The 21,478-nt window shown below is 47.8% G+C and overlaps 1 protein-coding gene across 4 annotated transcripts in view; it reads left to right on the top strand.

Annotated features, from left to right (window-relative positions):
• Positions 1-203: 203 nt before the first annotated feature.
• The window catches only part of C1H1orf198 (chromosome 1 C1orf198 homolog), a 32,368-nt gene continuing 11,093 nt past the window's right edge, over positions 204-21,478 (top strand). The window contains exons 1-3 of one of the 4 annotated variants that reach the window (XM_055587930.1): positions 204-591; positions 5,392-5,535; positions 16,062-16,112. In XM_055587930.1, coding sequence (XP_055443905.1) covers positions 268-591; positions 5,392-5,535; positions 16,062-16,112 — 519 coding nt within the window. In that variant the 5' untranslated portion in view covers positions 204-267. Of the gene's footprint in view, positions 592-2,360; positions 2,398-5,391; positions 5,536-16,061; positions 16,113-21,478 lie in introns of those variants that run through there. The other 3 variants (XM_055587938.1, XM_055587942.1, XM_055587951.1) reach the window with 3 other exon arrangements.

The following is a 21,478-nucleotide window of genomic DNA, read 5'->3' as shown; positions in this document are numbered from 1 at the left end:
GCAGGTTCCGGAAGCAGTGGGGTACAGACCGCGGCCTTCCCAGGGTGGGGGCGCGGAGGGCGGAGCCCCGGGAGTCGGGGGAGGGGCGGGGCTTCGGGAGCTGGGCGTGCTCGGAGGCGGGGTTCCTGGGGCGGCGGGGCCCGGGCTCCTGGGGGCGGAAGGGCGCTGTTCGGGGGGCGGGGCGGGGGCGGCGCTCGGGCCTCCCGGCTGGGGCCGGGGCCGGGGGCCGGGCCGGGGTGGGGGCGGAGAGCTGCGGGCAGGCAGGGCATGGCGTCCATGGCGGCGGCGATTGCGGCCTCGCGCACGGCCGTCATGAGCGCGAACCGGCCTCTGGACGACCGGGAGCGGAAGCGCTTCACCTACTTCTCGTCGCTAAGCCCCATGGCTAGGAAGATCATGCAGGATAAGGAGAAGATCCGGGAGAAGTACGGGCCCGAGTGGGCGCGGCTGCCGCCGGCGCAGCAGGACGAGATCATCGACCGGTGCCTGGTGGGGCCGAGCGCCCCGGCGCCCGGCGACCCCGAGGAGCTCGCGCGCTTCCCCGGCTTGCGCGGGCCCACGGGCCAGAAGGTGGTGCGCTTCGGGGACGAGGTAGGTGCAGACGGGCCGGCGTCCCCTCCACCCCTCCCCGACTACACGAGGCGCCCGCGGCCGGGCAGACACCTGCCGGCTAGCAGCCGTCCCCTCCAGACGCGCGGGCGGGGGCTGGAGAGAGGGCGCAGGAAGCCGGGTGGGTGGAAGGGGCGGCCTGGAGCCGGAGGTCGGGGGCTGGGGGGCTCCCTGGGGGTGTCTGTGGAGAACCGCCGAGAGAAGGAAGGAGGTCATTCAAGACCCCTCCATCTAGACCTGCCCCGGCGGGCCGCACGGGACCCGAGACTTCTCCCAGAGCTGGAGGCAGTTGCTGGTAGCGAGGCAGACCAAATTGGCAGCAGCAGGGGATTTTAAGCCAGGCCAGCCTAGGTTCTCATCTATTCTGGCATTTAGCTGTCTGGCCGTGGGTGACCTAATCTTTTAGAGCCTCAGATACCCCCAAGAAGAATAATACCCACCCCAACCCTGCTAGGAAAGGTAGTCAGCATTTTATACGTAATAATATTAATATTTGTGATGAGTTGTGCGGGGAAACTGAAATTGTCAAGCAAGATAACAAGAATAAAGAGGTGCCTTCCAGGATTTCCCAAAGTCTAAATGTTTCCGAGTGAGTCCCATGGGCAGCTTTGTTTTGGGAGTGAGTGTGGTGGCCCCTCTTTTCCATTGAAAACCACTGGATACGTTTAAATGAGCTGTTGCAAACCTTTGGTACATATAAGGGCATGTCTGGGCCTCTGACCTAGACACTCTGCTGGGGCTTCTAGAGGGGTAGTCACTGGAGGAAGAAACCCTGAAGCTAGAAAAAACTCAGGGATGACCCATGGAAAGTCACAAAGGCCTGAGTGTTCTGTGCTGCTCAGAAAGTTGGCTTTTTCCTGGAAATGTGTTTAACTAAAACCTGTTTGGTGCCAAATTTGTGTCTCTTGGGCTTTTCAAACTCAACTTTTGGTCTAAGTCGAAAGCAGCAAGCAATATACAATGAAATCCGCATGCTTTGAGGCTGCAAGGATGAGGGGCCAAGCTTGGAGAGATTTTCTGAGGAAGGAAGTGGAGAATGAGGTTTTAATCTGATTTTCAGGCATGGGTGTGCGGAAACGTTGATTAATACAAAATGTTTGTGGTCATAAATCCACTTTAATGTGAGGGATGTGTGAGAGGCAGAAATATGCTGCCCACATGGCTTTATTCTGACAGGATGAAAAGTCTTCGTTGGATTTTAAACTCTAAAGGCTTTGCCAGGAAAAACGAGGGTGTGGTAACGGAAGGGATGAGAATATATGTTTAAAATGTAATCCCAGAGCTGAAACATATTTAATGTGAAAATAAGCATCTCTAAAGATGTTTGCAGCGTTGGTGCTCAGATTTGGGTGATGGAAAAGCAGGCAGCCCCTTTTGGAAATGTCATGAGTAAATAAACTGAGAGGAAATAAACCTGCAAGTACTTACAGATGTTGGAGAGTCACTGTCATTTTCCCTTAAGCTAGCTGCCTGGCTAAGAATATCCACATGCCTGTTCATCATCAAAAGGCCTGTGCCATATTGCTGATAAGATGTGACCAAGTGAATTGTGTACTCTGATTCCTTAACTGGGTACCGGACTGAACCATTTGTGAATTTGTAAACCCAAAGCAGTTTAACAGCCAATAGAACTTTTTGTTGTGGTACTTTCATATTCTTCCAGGAGCACAAGAGCCCTGTTTTTCAGAACTGAACTCAGCTTTGCAAAAGCTGCCTGGGAGCATGATCTGCAAACCTCCTGCCAGGCTCTCAGCATGAGTGGCAGAGACACAGTGAGTTTGAAGAAAGGTACAGAGGAACATTGCCCAGAGCTTTTTTGTCTTTTTGGCTACAGTGATTTAATCCCACTAGGGAGTTTAAAGTGTGTTACATCAACTTGGCACCAGAGTAGAGTTGGTGGTCTCATGCCCAGGAGTACAGTTGTTCTTGGAGGAGGGTTGGCTCCTGGGCACAAGGGATGATGATTGGGACAGGGTGGGGTGCCCCCTCTGTAGGCTGCTGGACAGAGTAGCCTGAATAGGTGGCCCCAGGCTTACCCAAAAGGGCCCTGAACCAGACTGAGTCAGCTGCTCTGTCCCTTCCTGTTTGATCTGCCTTCAGATGTGTCTGTGGCCTCCACAGCCAGTCTTGAAACAGAGAATACTCCTTGGACTCCGCCACTGCCAGCATCCCCAGTTGGCTCATTGAAGGATGGGTGCTCAGGTGAACCCCAGCTCTTGCTTTAGCCAGTGTCTGATCTTGGATGACAGGCAGGGTGGGCCTCGTAGATACTTGGGAAAGACCATCTGGGATACTGGGTTCCCAGGGCCTTTTCTAAGGCTATAATAGGAGGCACCTGGGCTTGGCTGTGAGTCTTGGGTTTGCTTTGGCTCCCCATCAATGAACTTTTTGACTGTGGTAATTCATTAATGTCTCTGAACTCCTACAGTGGGAAGAACAGTAACAGGATGATGGTAGAGCTTATATGTAGGAAAGGCCTATGGGATTAAAAATGGCTGCTGCTGCCAATGGCGAAAATGTCAATATTAAGGTTGTTAGCTGTAGTCTGTCTATGTCCACTTTTGAAAATCACTGTCATGAAATAAATTCCTCCCATTGCTAAGCTTAGAGTTGGCCATGTAGAGTCCCACATGAGAAGGAGCTCTGCTCTGATGAGCTCTGCGGATTCGCCTTGGGGCACATATTGAAAGCTGGGCTTGCTCTGTCCACGGTGCGGACGTGCAGTGCCCTGACTCCTGATCAGCCATCATTCCAGCCTCAGATTGTGCCCCCTTTTCAGCTGTCGTGAAGGACCAGGACATCGCCTATTTCTTTGAATACCCTCTACCCTGTCGCCAGTAACGTTTTTGCATCCCAGACAGCCACAATTTACGTCAGATCATGCGAATACAGCCTTCAACTGTGACTGTCATCCAGTCATTGTTATGTGTTGCAGGAACAAGCAGGTGGAAACTTGCTTGTGTATTGATGGTCGTGGATCTTGGTGGCAGGGAGTGTGGTCAGGGCTCGGCTCACACGTCCAGTTGGCACACGTGGGGCTGCTCTGTGTAGGACAGGTGTGGCAGCATGCCATCTGTGTGTTCGTTTTTACGTTTGCTGTCTGTAAAGCAAGAGGACCAGTGTCCAGGCCCAGATCCACCCTTGCCGGGAGGACAAGCCTGACGCAGAGAGGGAGGCTGGCTGGCTGCCTTTGAGCATGGAAGCTGTGAAGGGTTCTATCAGTTTTTTGGTTCTTACTACCTTGGTAGTCAACCGAGTGACTATTTCCCTAAGCCTAGTATGTTAGACCCTAGAGCCATTCATGCTTTAGGGATGCTTAGCCTTCTTAGGTGGCTCAGTGGTAAACAATCTGCCTGCCAGTGTAGGAGACGCAAGAGATGCAGGTTCAATCCCTGGGACGGGAAGATCCCCTGGAGGAGGAAATGGCAACCTGCTCCAACATTCTTGCCTGGAAAATTCCATGGACAGAGGAGCCTGGAGGGCTGCAATCCATGGGGTCGCAGAGTTGGACATGACTGAGTGACTGAGCATCCCCAGCTCACCAGACCTTTTGGGCTTATAGGCCTTGCTTGGAACAGACAGGGACATTGGGCTTGCCCTTTGCATCACATGTTTGGTCTGAACGTTAAGGCATGTTTGCAAATAGGTGCTTTCAGCAGTTTGACTTGCCCTGTGCTTCTCAATTCCTGCCTTCTTCCTATAGCAGTAAAAGTCTGGGGAACGGCTTATTTTGGGAGATGAAGAGCTTTCATCTAGGGAGATTTAGGTATCACTCCAGTCTGCCTCCACAGCTTCCTGTTATCAAATAGCAAAAACAGAAAACAAAACCCTGACTTTCTAGGCATGCTTAGCTCTCTGCTCCCTGCCCTTACTCCCATATTCTTGCCACCAGTCTAGCAGGATCTGAGAATTCAGGGTTCTGAGCTCTGTGCCACAGCTAGGCTCCAGATAAGCCATAAGCAGGTGAACTCAGAAATTTGGGCAGCCAGAGTGTTGCTTCTCATGGACCTACTTGCCTGTTTTACCTCTTTATAAAGTAAGTGGGGCTGGGCAGGAAGGATGTTTCCATGTGCCAAGCCCAGGGACCTGGATTTTGAGTGCTGGAGAATGTGGGTTGTAAGCCCTGGAGCCAGACAGCTCCACCTCCTGTTCAGGAGCTTAATGACCAGCTGCTGTTGGAAGGAGGTGTTCCCCCAGCCCATGTGTCCCTCCCCCTCGTGCAGGAACCAGAGGACTGGCTGGCTGCTCTTTCACTCCACTTGGCCTTCACCTCCTTTCCTGGGGCTTCCTGACTCCTGCAGGCCTCTGAAGGCCCCTCAGTTTTCCACAGCCCTGCTGCCTGTCCAGCTCCTGCTCCCCAATGGCTGGTGAAGCACCCTTCCCTGAAGTGCTCAGGAGGAGGGGGTCAGTATGGAGCCCCCAGTCAGCAGACTTTGATGAGCTGCTGGCATCCAGGCCATGCCCTTTGGGTTGCCTGCAAAGGGTCACCTTGCCCTCTCTCCTTAGGGTCTAGGCTGGACAGCCTAGATGTTTGTGTTTTAAAATAAACTAATTAAATAAGTATACAATTTCTAAACTGACATACCTGTGCGTGCGTGCGTGCGTACTGAGCTGCTTCACTCGTGTCCATCTATTTGTGACACCATGTACTGTAGCCTGCCATGCTTCTCTGTCTGTGGGATTCTTCAGGCAAGAATACTGGAGTGGGTTGCCATGACCTCCTCCGGGGATCTTCCCGACCCAGGGATCAAACCCGCGTCCCCTGCATCTCCTGCATTTCAGGTGGATTCTTTACTGCTGAGCCACCAGGGAAGCCCAACGTACCTGTATGTTACTGTTAAGAGTTTCAAACAGTGCAGAAGCAGCGTTACGAAGCATGTGGTAATCCTTCCAGAACGCTCCTCAGTGATTAAATCTTCGTCAGATGTGAGTTTGCTTGGCTCTGTAGCTTCCTGATACAGGACTTGTGATGTGTGAGATCACCTCCTCCCCTTTCGCTTCAGCAGCTTGGCTTTTTATTTTTCAGCCTCTGGCCCCCAAATGAGACATTTGAGAGTGACTTTTTCAGCATTTGGACTTTTTTTTTTAAGAAGGGTGGAATGTGTAATTATGAATCCCACACTTCTGTCTGGCAGATGCATGCGTTCTTTAGAAAAGATGACAGGGTGGATGTGCTTTACCATGTCCTGGTGCCTGTGCCCTGGCTCTGAGCAGGAGTTGAGAACGTGGCTGTGGGTCTGTGTCCACCTCCACAGGCTGTGAGGAGGTGGCTGTGGGTCTCTTCCACAGGCTTCCCTTTGCAGACAGATAGTTCTCTGTCTAGAGAAGCACCTGGCCTGGGACCCTGCATAGCTGGTGCCTCTGGAGGAGGAAGGGTATTGAAACCTTCACCCTGGGAGCTGAGGCAGCCACACGGGCTCCCCCTGGCGCCCCCCGCCCCCCACCGTGGGTGTGTGGCCCAGTAATTACCAGGGAACAGGTTTTGCAAAAAAATGAAATGACTTGCTCCTTGTCTCCCAGGGTGAGGGGCAGAGCTGGGAAGCCTCCTGGCACATCTGAAGTCATCTTGTAATTGACGGGAGTTACTTTGACATTCTAAAGGAAGAAAAAAAAAATCCATTTCTCAGAAAAATAAATCAAGGCCAGACCTGTCTTCAACTTCCTACTCCGTTCTCCGGTTTGTTTCCTTTGACCTCTCCCCCACCCACCTTCCCGTCACCACCTTGGCCCCTAGTTTTTGTTTTTGGTAAGGTCTGGGAAGGCCTGAGTTTCTGTACTTGTGTTTATGATGGAAGCTGCCCAGTAGTTAAATTGTAACTCTTTTTCTGTTGTCAGAACTGCAATTTCCTACTTCCATTGATGGAAACCCTCTTACTTCAGCAGAATTAAATGTATGCAATCAGTTCAGTTCAGTTCAGTCGCTCAGTCGTGTCCACTCTTTGCGACCCCATGAATTGCAGCACGCCAGGCCTCCCTATCCATCACCAACTCCTGGAGTTCACCCAAACCCATGTCCATCGAGTCAGTTATGCCATCCAGCCGTCTCATCCTCTGTCGTCCCCTTCTCCTCCTGCCCCCAATCCCTCCCAGCATCAGTCTTTTCCAGTGAATCAACTCTTCGCATGAGGTGGCCAAAGTATTGGAGTTTCAGCTTGCAGGTCAAAGGGGAAAGCATGGATTCCATAAATATATAAACAATAGTCCCTAAGAATAAGCAGTTGGTTAAAAAAAAGAGCATATTCTTCTCCCTTACTCCTTCCTTTTTTTTTTTTAGTGGACTTTATTTTTCAGAGCATTGTTAGGTTCACAGCAGAACTGAGCAGAAAGTACAGAGGTTTCCATATATCCACCTCCCATACATGCACAGCCCCTCCCCCCACAGAATCAACAGCGGCCATCACAGTGGCGCATTTACTATAATCAGTGAACCTGCGCACCGGCACCCAGTTCATAGTTTACATTCAGGTCACTCTTTTTTAAAATTTATATTTTCCATTATTTTTTAATAATCTATTTAATTAAATTTTGGCTGTGCTGGATTTTAGTTGCTGGGCACGGGCTTTCTCGTTGCAGTGAGCAGAGCTGGGGGATTCTTGGCTGTGGTGTGTGGGCTTCCCATCGCCGTGCCTTCTCTTGTTGCAGAGCACAGGTCTAGGCGCTGGGCTTCCCTAGTTGTGGTGCATGGGCTTAGTTGCTCCGCAGCATGTGGGATCTTCCCGGATCAGGGATCGAACCCGTGTCTCCTGCATTGGCAGGCGGATTCTTATCCGTTGCGTCACCAGGGAAGCCCTATAGTTCACTCTTGATACTGGACATTCAGTAGTTTGGTCTAATGTTTGAGGACACAATTCCATCATTATATTGATAGTACCATACAGAGTATTTCACTGTCCTAAAAACCCTGTATGCTTTTCCTATTCCTCCCTTTCTCCCCTCCAGTCCCTAGCAACTGCTTATCTTTTTACTATCACCATAGTTGTGCCTTTTCCAGATGACATATGGTTGGAATCATGGAGTATGCAGCCTTTTCTGATTGACTTCTGTCACTTAGTAATAAGCATTAAGTTTCCTCTGTGTCTTTTCATGGCTTGATAGCCCATTCTTCCTAGCACTGAATAATAGTCTACAGCCTGAATGTACCACAGCTTTCTTAGCCATTCATAGCCATTCACCCATGAAAGGACATCTTAGTTACTTCTAAGTATTGGCATTTATGACTGAAGCTGCTATAAGCAGCCATGTGTAGGTGTTTCTGTGGACCCAAGGAGATCAAACTAGTCAATCCTAAAGGAAATCAGTCCTGAATATTCATTGGAAGGACTGATGCTGAAGCTGAAGCTCCAATACTTTGGCCACCTGATGCGACTCATTTGAAAACTGACTCATTTGAAAAGACCCTGATGCTGGGAAAGATTGAAGGCCGGAGAAGGAGACGACAGAGGTTGAGATGGTTGGATGGCATCATGGACTTGATGAACATGAGTCTGAGCAAGCTCTGGGAGTTGGTGATGGACAGGGAAGCCTGGTGTGCTGCAGTCCATGGGGTCACAAAGAGTCCGACACAACTGAGCAACTGAACTGAAGTTTTCAATCCATTCGGCTAAATACCAGGGAGTATGATTCCCTCCCTTCTGTTTTTAACATGCTCCTGTGAATTTGAGGTACAGACTGACACTAAGCAGATCATCAGGAAGAAGGTGCTTGGTGAAGGATGTGCCAAGAGGCCCAGGGCAGCCGACATCCCTGAAGGGATGAGACAGTCAGCAACACAGGGAGTGTCTGTCCCACTCCTGCAGGCTCTACCATCTGAGCGTCATTTCTCTAGTTTGGAGTATTTCACAGTTTAAACTTCTTAACTTTAAGCCAAAATGCAACCATCTATCAATCAACTGGAAACTCCCCCAATTTATGGACTTAGGAGGACAATGCGAATGTATGGTTCCAGTGAGCACTGCTCCTGAACCACTTAAGAAAAATTAGATGTATTTCTGGGGAGCTTAATGGTTGGGGATTCTAACTTTAAGAGAGCCATCTAGGTGGCAGGAGAAATTTAACAAACAGCACACCATATTTTGACTCTACGACATCAGAGTATTTATGATTACATCTTATTGTAGTTGTGCAGAGGCATTATTAGAAATGCTGTTGCGGTAGTTGTATGTAACCTTTGAACTCTGGAAAGAATGAAATGAAAGCAGCCTTTTAGTTCAGTTCAGTTCAGTTCAGTTCAGTTGCTCAGTCGTGTCTAACTCTTTGTGACCCCATGGACTGCAGCACGCCAGGCTTCCCTATCCATCACCAACTCCTGGAGCTTGCTCAAACTCATGTGCATCAAGTCAGTGATGCCATCCAACCATCTTATCCTCTGTCGTCCTCTTCTTCTCTCGCCTTCAATCTTTCCCAGCATCAGTGAGTCAGTTCTTTGCATCAGGTGGCCAAAGTATTGGAGTTTCAGCTTCAACATCAGTCCTTCCAATGAACACCCAGGACTGATTTCCTTTAGGATGAACTGGTTGGGTCCAAGGGACTCTCAAGACTCTTCAACACCACAGTTCAAAAGCATCAATTCCTCGGTGCTCAGCTTTCTTTATAGTCTAGCTCTCACATCCATACATGACTACTGGAAAAACTATAACATTGCATAGACGGAACTTTTGGAGAAGGCAATGGCACCCCACTCCGGTACTCTTGCCTGGAAACTCCCATGGATGGAGGAGCCTGGTAGGCTGCAGTCCATGGGGTCGCTAAAGGTCAGACACGACTGAGCGACTTCATTTTCACTTTTCACTTTCATGCATTGGAGAAGGAAATGGCAGCCCACTCCAGCGTTCTTGCCTGGAGAATCCCAGGGACGGGGGAGCCTGGTGGGCTGCCGTCTATGGGGTCGCACAGAGTCAGACATGACTGAAGCGATTTAGCAGCAGCAGCAGCAGCAGATGGAACTTTGTTGGCAAAGTAATGTCTCTGCTCTTTACTATGTTGTCTAGGTTGGTCATAGCTTTTCTTCCAAGGAGCAAGTGTCTTTTAATTTCATGGCTGCAGTCACCATCTGCAGTGATTTTGGAGCCCCCCAAAATAAAGTCAGCCACTGTTTCCACTGTTTCTCCATCTATTTGCCATGAAGTGATGGGACCGGATGCATGATCTTAGTCTTCTGAATGTTGGGTTTTAAGCCAGCTTTTTCACTCTCCTCTTTCACTTTCATCAAGAGGGTCTTTAGCTCCTCTTCGCTTTTTGCCATAAGGGTAGTGTCATCTGTGTATCTGAGGTTATTGATATTTCTTCCAGCAATCTTGATTCCAGCTTGTATTTCATCTAACCCAGCATTTCTCATGATGTACTCTGCATATAAGTTAAATAAGCTGGGTGACAATATACAGCCTTGACGTACTCCTTTCCCCATATGGAACTAATCTATTGTTCCATGTCCGGTTCTAACTGTTGCTTCTTGACCTGCATACAGATTTCTCAGGAGACAGTTAAGGTGGTCTGGTATTCCCATTTCTTTAAGAATTTTCCAGTTTGTTGTGATTCACATAGTCAAAGGCTTTGTCATAGTCAATAAAACAGAAGTAGATGTTTTACTGGAACTCTCTTGCTTCTTCGATGATCCAGCAGATGTTGGCAATTTGATCTCTGGTTCCTCTGCCTTTTCTAAATCCAGCTTGTACATCTGGAAGTTCATGTACTGCTGAAGCCTGGCTTGGAGAATTTTGAGCATTACGCTGCTGGCGTGTGAGATGAGTGCATTGTGTGGTGGTTTGAGCATTCTTTGGCATTGCCTTTCTTAGGGATTGGATGTAAAACTGACCTTTTCCAGTCCTGTGGCCATTGTTGAATTTTCCAAATTTGCTGGCATATTGAGTGGAGTACTTCAACAGCATCATCTTTTAGGATTTGAAATAGCTCAGCTTGAATTCCATCACCCCCTCTAGCTTTGTTTGTAGCGATGCTTCCTAAGGCCCACTTGACTTTGCATTCCAGGCTGTCTGGCTCTAGGTGAGTGACTACACCGTCGTGGATATCTGGGTCATGAAGGTCTCTTTTGTACAGTTCTTCTGTGTATTGTTGCCACGTCTTCTTAACGTCTTCTGCTTCTGTTAGGTCCATACCATTTATGTCCTTTATTGTACCCATCTTTGCATGAAATATTTGTTTGGTATCTCTGATTTTCTTGAACAGATCTCTAGACTTTCCCATTCTATTGCTTTCCTCTATTTCTTTGCATTGATCATTGAGGGAGGCTTTCTTATCTCTAAAGCAGCCTTTAGACATGATTTGCTGAGGCCTTTAGAGGTGATTTGCTTTCTGCCATAAGGGTGGTGTCATCTGCATATCTGAGGTTATTGATATTTCTTTAGCAGCGTTTAGACGTGATTTGCTGAGGCCTTGCAGTGTTTAGGAGACTGTTTGCTTTGGTTAGTATACTGATGACATAGAGCATGGTTTTGCCTGCTTCAAAGTGGGGTGGGTGAGAGCCAGCCCAGAAAACCGCAGGCCTCTTGTGAGAACAGCCGGCATCCAGGTTGGTTTACTAGAAATCCTTACTTGGGAATGATGAGAGCCATGTAGCAGTATTGATTGAGGCCACCTCTATAGGTGGGGTGGCCTGGGCAGAGAGGTGGACGCCTGAGCCTTGGAGGTCAGCACGTGCAGCCTGTATGGCCAGGTGCCTCCATGAGAAGCGGGAGTCAGGTGTCCTGTGGAGGACTGAAGTAAGTGAGCTGCCCATGGGAACAGCTGCATTAGAATGACTTAGGGAGTTGTTGGATCATAACCAGGTGGCACCAGTGGTCAAGAATCTGCTTGCCAATGCAGAAGATGCAGGAGATACAAGTTCAGTCCCTGGGTCGGGAAGATCCTCTGGAGGAGGACATGGCAACCCACTCCAGTATTCTTGCCTGGAGAATCCCTATGGACAGAGGAGCCTGGCAGGCTACAGTCCATGAGGTTGCAGAGAGTCGGACATGACTGAGCACACACACACAGGGAGCTGTTGATTTTCTATAACTATGTCGGGTGGGACCCACAGCTTCTGCCTGTTAAACCAGCACCCTACGTGATTCTGATTTACAGCTACATCTGAAAACTTCAAGCTAAGAGTGCTCTTTAGAGAGCCTTGAATCTGGTGTCTATGAATGGCACAAGCATGGACCCAAGACTGATAAGGACCTAGGAAGTGGCCATCCCCTCAGGCTGCCTGGGACAGGTGTGCCAGAGAGAGGGCATCTGCAGGAAGGTGCGGTTTTTTCAGGTTACAGAGTGGTCCCCAGCCTGTCCCTCAGTGAGGCCTGGAGAGGAAGCAAGACTCTCAGAGTGCTTCAGGGGTCTCCGAAGCACTTCTTTTGACTGTTGTAGGAAAGGCATGTCTCCCTGTCTGCCGGCTGCTAGCGACCTGGTTTTGTGGAGGGGAAGCTCAGAGTTGCTTTGTAATGCCCGTGCTCCTGGCCCCGCTTCCTCAGGCTGGCCTCTGGGCCTGGCCAAGGGCCATCCACTGTGGATGCGGCCCTCCACAGGTGCTGTCCCCCTCCACAGGTGTTGGACATGAGATGAAGTTCATTGGCTCTGAAGTTGGGAAGGAAGTTATAAAAGAAGAAATGACTCATTAGTATCCAGTCATAGAGGAAAGGCTAATATTTATAACATTTCACCTTTGAAATGAATTTTAAGTCCAGAATTTCTCACTTTAGAATAGTTTTGGAATAGTCAGGACTTTTACAGAGAAACCAACCCATTCTAGATGAGTTACTGTCGCCAAATAATTTCAAAGGCAAGATGACCAAAATCCTTAAAAATTTTAATAGTGAAAATTGCATTTAGTGTAGAATGTAGTGAATTTCAGGGTGTCTGGTATTGGTTGCAGCTTGTGCTGTGTTGGGAAATGTTCAGCATCTGGCGTCAGGGCAGTGAGGGGAGCAGCCCTGCTGTGGAGCACCCACTGGTTGCCATGGAGATGCTCCCCTAGGTGCTGTCTAAGCCCCAAGGTGGCTCACGGAATCCGAGCCAGTCAGGGAGGTGCAGCAACCCCACTGTGTTGTTACAGATGCACTTTCTATCTTGCAGATACAAGGGATGTAAGTAATGTCAGGAGCATAGATAATAGGAAGACAGACTAAAGTAATTAGGAAATGATACTTTTAGTATTTGTTACCCTTGTCAGGTTTTTTTTTTTTTTTTTGGAGTGGGGAGGGGTCACTTTGTTTTTGAAAAATAAATTAATTTTCAGAGCATTGTAAGGTTCCCAGCAAAAGTGAGTAGAAAGTATAGATTTCTGACGCACTCCCTACCGTCACACATGTGCAGCCTCCTCCAATACCAACGTGCCCCACCAGACTGGGACATTTGTCACAATGGATGAACCTACATATCATCATTGCCCTAAGTTCATAGTCTACACTGCAGTTTACTCTTGCTGCTGTAGCTTCTGGGTTTTGAGAAAAGTATCCCCCATTACAGTATGTTCAGAGTAGTTTCACTGTCCTAAAAATCCTCTGTGCCTTCTCATCCCTCCTTCCATTTAACCCTGGCAACCACTGATCTTCTTACTGTCTCTATAATTTTACCTGTTCCAGAATGCTGTATAGTCCGAGTCATATAATACATTCAGTTTTTTATTGTGGTAAAATATTCATAACGTAAAGGTGACCGTTCTCGCCGCTGTTTTCGGTGTCCAGTCGCTACACGCACGATGCCGTACAGCGGCACCACTGTCCATTTCTAGAACCTTGCGGTTCTGACGCCGCTGTGCGCCCAGCGGCCGAGAGCCGCGCCTGCTGCCGGTGCTGCCTGTGGCTGGGCTCCGCCGCCGGCCAGGGGCTGACGTCAGAGCTTCAATCCCATTTTTGTTTGGCGTGTTTATTTTTGTTAAGTGCTTTATTATTTTTTTATGAGCTTGGAACTGCAGAAATCTAAGGAATTTGCCCCTCGACTCAGTTTCTTGCTGGAGCAAACAAAAGATTATTGACTTGACATCAAGTTGTGGAGAAATCACAGGGTGCCCGTCTGTCTGCAGCCCTTTTGGAATTTCAGCCAATACGGGCTGCAGCCACTGGAGCCTGCTGGCTTACCATGCTCCAGGCTACGTCTTTGCTCTTAAGAGTCTTTTTCTTTTTTTAAACAATAACTAATTCTTTATTACTCCATGAGCACATATACAAATTTTAGACATATTATCCATGTCAATCAGAGATGACTACCAATAAAACTTTCCTTTCATGTTTGTTTATCAGGTTTTATAAAATATATTTACTGATTACCAAATTCTTCACCAAGGAATTTTGAGGACTAATTCTTTTAAAAGTATACAATATGAACGAGAATGATCAAATATAGCTCAAATGAAGCATTGTTACAGAAAGCGTATTTCATTGGTTCCCTCTTTTACTCCTGTTCAATTTTTTATTTCATGTAATATTGTTTTTTCATCTTCATTTTTTCTTTCATTCACAAAATTGCCTAAGGAGGAATACATTTATAACTTGTATATGTATATTGGTAGGGAAGAAGATAGGCCAGGATTACTGTAGAGAAAAGCTGGAAAAATAGAAAAGAATGTTGTTCCTAAGAGTCTTGCACTCATTCACCTTTCAAACCCCCAAACCTTCTTACTCTGTTCTTTGCAGATTTCAAAGGGACTCAAGCTGCATAATTAATATTCAGAGGATTGATCATATCACATGAGAAGGAATGTGTCCTGCTTTTACCAGTGATCCTGCTCCCTGCTCTGTCTCTGCATGCCCGCTGAATCTCCACGCACCTCCTCTGTCCCCTGAGGTGGCCACTGGGTTGTCCCTCCCGCAGACAGAGGGAACACACTTGCCAGTTGGTTTCCCTTTGTCCTTTTTTCACTGGTCCAAATCTAGAATAAAGGGGACTTACATCCCATCAGCCTCCTTTATTTTTCCCATCTGACAAACTCTTGTTGTCTTGCTTCTAAGAGGAACTTAGAGGGTCCTGAGATCATAGAATTTTAAGGACTTTCAGGTCATTTAGCTCAACTACACTTTTCTCCCACTTCCTGACCACACATACCTGGACTCAGGGCCCCCTTAGCTGAGACTTGTTAGCTCACGTTTCTACTTTTGGAGGGACACAGTTTGTAAATTGAGGCATAAATGTGGGCTTAACTGCACAATGGGAACACAGTGGCCCATGTTGCCTCACGTTTTAGAAGTTTTGCCTGAGAGTCAGGAGTGATAGGAGACATAGCTTAGAGATTGAGCCTGGGGATGGAGTTTGTACTAAAAAAAGCGGGCCCTTTGCAGAACTGGGCCGCCTCCTGGAGGAGGGGAAGCCAGGTGACCTACCTCTAGGGGCAAGGAGTGCTTCTGGTGGGAAGACACCATGTACCTGGGGTGCTTTATGCAAGGACAGTCAATTCAATTATCTAATCCCATTTTCAGTCTGGATCACCCAAGATATCCCAGTTTTTGGTTCAGAAAATATGATCCCCAATAGAAGCTGGACGCAGATGAGACATTTGGTAGTATAGGAATACAGGTGGAAGGGTGGAGAAGTAGCCGAGAGAAGGAGATTTTTGTTCAGGCTGGTGGATGCAAGGTCAAATTCTTGTGACTATTTTGAAGGGCTCCTTTTATCCTGTTCTGCTTGTGAGGGTCAGAATGATTCTGAGTTTTCATTATAATTGCATTTTCTTCATTGATTTGCTGATCATTGCCTTTCACATTTCTGGGAGGCACTTATTAGGAGTGGGGGTGGGGTTCAATTTAAAAATTGGGTACTGATATTGACTGCAAATAATTTTCTGACATTCTTTTCACTGTTGTTCAGCTACAAAGTCATGTCTGACTCTTTGAGACCTCAGGGACTGCAGCAGGGCCAGGCTTCCCTGTCCTTCACCATCTCCCAGAATTTGCTTAAACTCATGTCCATTGAGTCAATGATGCCATCCAACTTTCTCATCCTCTGTTGTCCCCTTCTCCTCCTGCCCTCAATCTTTCCCAGTATCAGGGTCTATTCCAATGTGTTCGAAAGCATTCCTTTCATATATGACCTCATTTAATCCTCACAACAACCCTGCAAGGCAAGTGTGATTCTCCTTTTACAGATGAGGAAACTGAGGCTCAAAAGGCTAAGTCATCATGCCCTGGCCACATGGCTAATCGCTGGTAGGGCTGAGACCTGATCCCAGAAGCTGTGTTCCCTTTCTGCTCAGCTTCCCTGTCACCAAGTTTGTCCTGGGACTCCCAGGCATCCATCTAATATCGCTTGGCAGGGGACAGGCGTGCCTGGCAGCCTCGGTCTGAAGAGTGAGGGGAAGCCAGACCCAAAAGGTCAACACATTCTCTGCAGAGTGTGATGATGTCAGGCTTGTTCAGAGCCAGGAGTTGGGATTCTTCCTAAATTTTGGTTCCCCTATGGCCTTGGGTGGTTGTTTGCACAGGGTATGTTTGGGTTTGGATTTCAGATTTATTCTTGAATTTTTATTTCAGGACATAACTTGGCAAGATGAGCACTCTGCCCCTTTCTCCTGGGAAACAAGGGTAAGTTGGATTAAATTTAGATTTGTTTATCTTTTGTAAAAAGTGATGTGGTGTTAGGTATTTTCCTTTTAGCACTTAGGAGGTCAGATGCATCCCCTGCTGGTAGGAAAGGAGAGGAGGTGGGGCGGGGCCTGTGCTAGGTTAGGTGCTAGGTTTGGTGATGGATTTAAAGTGAGGGGGTTGGTGGCACAAGGGTCCATATGACAAGGCCTTGAGGGAAGCTTTTGGTGGGGGTGGGATAAAAGGAGCTTTTATTAAAATGAAATCAGAAGGGCAACAGAGACAGCAAGTTGGGTGGATGTGGGGGCAAGAGTGCAGATCCATCAGAATTGCCTGGAAGAATCAGCTCTAAGGCAGAGACTCCTGAGTGTGGAAGAGAGGAGGGAGAGACTGTTCTTTGTACCTTGTGAAGCTGGAATAGCCAGTGGATACACATGGACAACCCAGCCTGGACCCCTGAATGCTGGTGTCCAGTCATTCATTCATTGCTATCAGTGTTATTGTTGCCGAAGTTGCTTAAGAGTATCAAGCTTCACTGGTTTGATCCATTTCCCCATTCTCCCTAGTTGTCCCAGAACAAGTGCATTAATAAGTAGCAAAATGACCAAAAGGTAGCTTTTTCAAATCCAAAATGACCAAAAGGTAGCTTTTTCAAATCCAAGGAAAAAGACCAGGATTCTCTGAATCCTAGAACACTTGCTGCTTGTATTGGAGGGTCCTTTGCATGATGGAGGTGACCATGAAGGGGCTTGTTCTTGTCCCTACAGTTGTTCATCCCAGTGTTCAATGGCCTCCACGGGGCTGTAGGAAGGGTGGGTCAGAGTGGGATGAAGCAATGAGAGGGTCTACAAGTGACTCAAGTCTGAGCGGCCCTCACATGGGGGTCTGTGTCTAAGAATAAATGACAGACTTGACAAGGGCCTCAGCGGACCCGGACAGCTGGCGTCCTTGCCCACAGGTGGCACGGTAACCAACACTGACTGGCTCAAGTGATGCGATGCCCCAGGATGAGGAAGCCTGCGAAAGCCAAGGTGGCTCTCATGTGAGAGTTAGGAGGCGGCTTTTGAGAATACTTAGCATTAATGCAGATGAACATGTTCATTCAGCAAGCACAGACTCCTGCCTTCAGGGAACCAGAACGATGGGTCCTAAACGTCCTAAAAATAAAGATGCAAACATCTGCATCCTGTGTGTCTTTTTATTTTTTTTTTTTAATTTCTGAGGCAGATGAATAACCTAAGTCTAAACAGAGGGCAGGGCGAGCGACAGAGTTGTGCCTGGAAGCTGAATCCTTCAGGACATGGACACTGGTTAAGGGGTGGCCGAGGGCGGGCGGGAGGGAGCCAGGGATATGGAGGAGCAGCCTGGAATTGCAGTTTCAGAGCTCTGAAATCCAACAACAAATCCCTTGTCCAGTAACAGCAGAGGAGGTTGGAGATGGGTGGAAAGTACGTCACTACATTGGCATTCATCAGGGCCACCGCTGTTCCTTTTCTGTGGGTCCCCCAGATGGGGACCTGAGAAGCACTAATCCTTTAGATGACGTCTAGTAACAGGCAGATGGGCAGTCTGCAGGTCGGAGTGGACAGGGGCACAGAAGGCAGCACAGATGTTCCAGGACTGGGCCATAGGTTTCATGATGACTCAGGGATGAAGACCGAGAAATCTAATTAGTTAAAATGCCCCAAGCCCTACGTGCATTGTGCTCCCCTGGGGATATCTGCTTTCATAAGAATTTAGCTTGTTAAATGTTCCCGAGTCAGCCCTTTGTGGGATGGGCTGTTTCTTATGTTACTAACACAATGCAGATGACGTTCTGGGACAAGGAGCGGGCAGCGCCTAGGGCAGCTGCTGTGAATGAGGCTCAGTGTGGGAACAGGTGCCTGGAAAAGGTCTCTAGAACAAAGTGTGCTGACATAAGCCAGCATGGGTTACGCTCGTGCTGCTGTTAATCGTAGCAGGTGGCATCCAGGCCTCCTGGGAACCTGCATGAATTGAGAAGGCTTGGCAGAATCACGTTGATCTGTTTTGCTCATTTTAACTTGTATCTTTTCAGTAAAAGGTATGGTCTTTGTGGCTCAGAATTCCATTTCATGTTCCCTTCCAGTGAGAGAACCAGCTTATTTCATGAACTGGTAGGCTGTCTGTGTCCTCACCTGTCTGTTTGAGCTCTCAAAATCAAACTTATGTGGTTTAAAGTCAGGACTTTGTAGAAGTAAGTATTCCAAGTGTTCCAAGTGTTCCAGAAAGTGTTCCAAGGAGCAAAGGACCGCACCCCTACCCTGTCCTTACCAGTCAGCATTCCACATTCACCTCTCCCCAGCCAAAAGTCAAGTGCCTGCCTCCCTGAGTTGTCACACTCTTCCTTAGGACTTAAAGACTCATGAGACCTTCTTTGGAGAGCTGCTTGCAGGAGGCAGGTTAGCCAGGGCAGGGTGGCCCTGACCTCCAACTGCAGGGCTGGTGGCCCTTCATCATTTGAAATCTTTGATACATGACAGACACCCCACTGTTTCATGGCTTGAAACGTTTATTTCTTTGCTCCTCATTCTGTGGGCCAGTGGTCTGGGCAGGGCTCAGCCAGACTGTTCTTCTGCTGGTCTTTCCATGGACCTGTTACCAGACAGCAGCTGGGAACCAGCTGCTTGAGGATAGCCTCTCTCCCATTTTCGGTTGGGGCCACATGTATCCAGTGAGCTACATGATAGCTGAAGAGTCCCCCTGGGTGAGAGTGCAAGCTGACAAGGCCCTCCTAGGCTTAGGCTTAGGTATCGAAAGTGTATCAAAGTGTCCCCTCTGCTTTGTTCTGCTGGTCTAATTGAGGCCTAGTCCAACTCAGGTTTGGGGTTTGAGGACATATATTGCAGCTTCTGATGGAGAGTTGCAGAGAATTTGTGTCGTTTTGAATCTAAGACTCCATGCTCTGACAGCCCTAACGCCAGATCATTTCATTTGATTGTCAATCATCCACTGATTTTTTAAATTTTTATTTTTAAATTTTAATTGTTATAAAATATACCATATACACAATGGAGTATTACTCAGCCATTAAAAAGAATTCATTTGAATCAGTTCTAATGAGATGGATGAAACTGGAGCCTATTATACAGAGTGAAGTAAGCCAGAAAGAAAAACACCAATACAGTATACTAACGCATATATATGGAATTTAGAAAGATGGTAACAATAACCCTGCATACGAGACAGCAAAAGAGACATTGATGTATAGAACAATCTTATGGACTCTGTGGAAGAGGGAGAGGGTGGGAAGATTTGGGAGAATGGCATTGAAACATGTGTACTATCATGTATGAAACGAGTCGCCAGTTCAGGTTCGATGCACCTGATACTGGATGCTTGGGGCTGGTGCACTGGGACGACCCAGAGGGATGGTATGGGGAGGGAGGAGGGAGGAGGGTTTGGGATGGGGAACACATGTATACCTGTGGCAGATTCATTTCGATATTTGGCGAAACCAATACAATATTGTAAAGTTTAAAAATAAAATTAAAAAATAAAAAATAAAGTGGGGCTCAGATGGGAGTCGTGAGCTCTGAACACATGTGACATGGTGCTTAAATATGTTGACTTTGGAGATGGGGGGTCCAGGTTTGAACCCAGCCTCTGTAACCCACTAGCTATGTGACCTGAGCATACACTTAACCTCCTGAGGCCTCATTTATAAAACAAGCATGTTAATATTAGCTCTATCAGTGAACATTTGTGCCTTGAAGTAATAAGCACTCAATAAATGGTTACTGCTGTTGTTGCTATTAATTAATAAAAATAATAAAATATCCCTAACATACAGCGTACCATCTTAACCATCTGCGAGTGCCCACTGTTGTGCAGCCATTGCCACAGTCCATCCCCAGACGTCTGTCATCTTCTTAAACTGAAACTCTATTCCCTATAAACAGAAACCCCACTTCCCCCTCCTCCAGCCCCTGGTAACCATCCTTCTACTTCCTGTCTCTATGACACCATTCATTGATTTTTCAAAAATTCAGCAGACATTGATTATACATCTACTCTGGGTCAGACATTATGCTTAAACTCAGAGATGAGTAATCACTTGCTCTCAGAAAACAGCCCAGTGAGGGGATGAGTGCATTTGGGGACAGGAGGACAGCTTTAGGCACACAATCACTCCTTCAGTTATTTTCCCTCATGCAGTTAACACATATCTACATGCACATTGGTAGATATGATCTCATGCCTTCTGCAGCTGTTCACTTCAGCAGACGTTTTTCCCCCATTTTCTTTTTTTGGCCATGCCACACGGCATGTGGGATCTTAATTCCCTGACCAGGGATCCAATCCAATCCAGTGCCCCCTGCATTGAAAGCGCCAAGTCTTAACCATTAGACCGCCACTTCTGCAGACATTTAGTGACTGCCACTCAGGGCCTAGCTCTTTCTCGGCTCTGACTGCAGAAAGGGGGACTTCCCTGCTGGCCCAGTCTCTAAGACTCTACTTTCAATTCAGGGGGCACAGGTTGGATCCCTGGTCAGCAGCCACCAAGAGATTAGCTGAGGCTGGGGTCAGCCTGACCTGAGGTCATGACTGTCCGGCACAGAGTTAATCTCAGGGATTTGGGATTTCTTCCCAATTTTTGCACCTCTGCCTAGGCTCCTTCCTTGAGGCTAGCTTGTGGCAGAGGACTCTGCAGAGACCTGCCGAGGATGGACAAGCTAGTGTCATCTGTCCCTGAAAGGCAGCTCTGATCAGGAGAGGCCTTAATGGTGGGCAAGCACAGTCGATCTTCTGAAAGGTTGTTGCTGAACCACAGAAAAGACGCTGGATTCTTGGCCTCTGGAGGAGAAGAATTCAATCCGGGGCCAGAGATGAGGCTTGATCACTCAGAGCTTTTGTGTAATGAAGTTTTATTAAAGTATAAAGGAGATAGAGAAAGCTTCTGACATAGGCATCAGAAGGGGGCAGAAAGAGTACCCCCTTGCTAGTGTTAGTCATGGAGTTATATACTCTCTAATAGTTATTACAGTAAATCAAAAGAATGTCTGGAGGTTATAAAGACCTCACTAGACCTACTCCCACAATTTACACCTTAAGATAACAGGATTAGCCAGAAGGTTTTTTCCAGAGACTGTCCTCAAACAGGATACATTATTGTTATATAATCCTAAGGAATATAGAGGGACAAAAAAGTTTGTCCTTTCTTCCTCCTTGAGAATTCCAGACCCCTGTCTCCTTGGGGACCCCTAGACTTCTTATCAACCTGCCTAGGAAATGACTCTCTCACTTCCTTGGCTCCTGCTCAGTCTTCTAGCCTGCCCTCCCCTCCTGGGTCGCTTCCTTCGTAGACTGTGCCAGGCCTGGGGCCTCTGTTGCTCTGACATCTTGCC

This window comes from Bubalus kerabau, chromosome 1 (assembly GCF_029407905.1).
Source record: "Bubalus kerabau isolate K-KA32 ecotype Philippines breed swamp buffalo chromosome 1, PCC_UOA_SB_1v2, whole genome shotgun sequence".
NCBI classification, from domain to species: Eukaryota; Metazoa; Chordata; class Mammalia; order Artiodactyla; family Bovidae; genus Bubalus; species Bubalus kerabau.
This window is presented reverse-complemented; position numbering and strand designations above follow the sequence as displayed.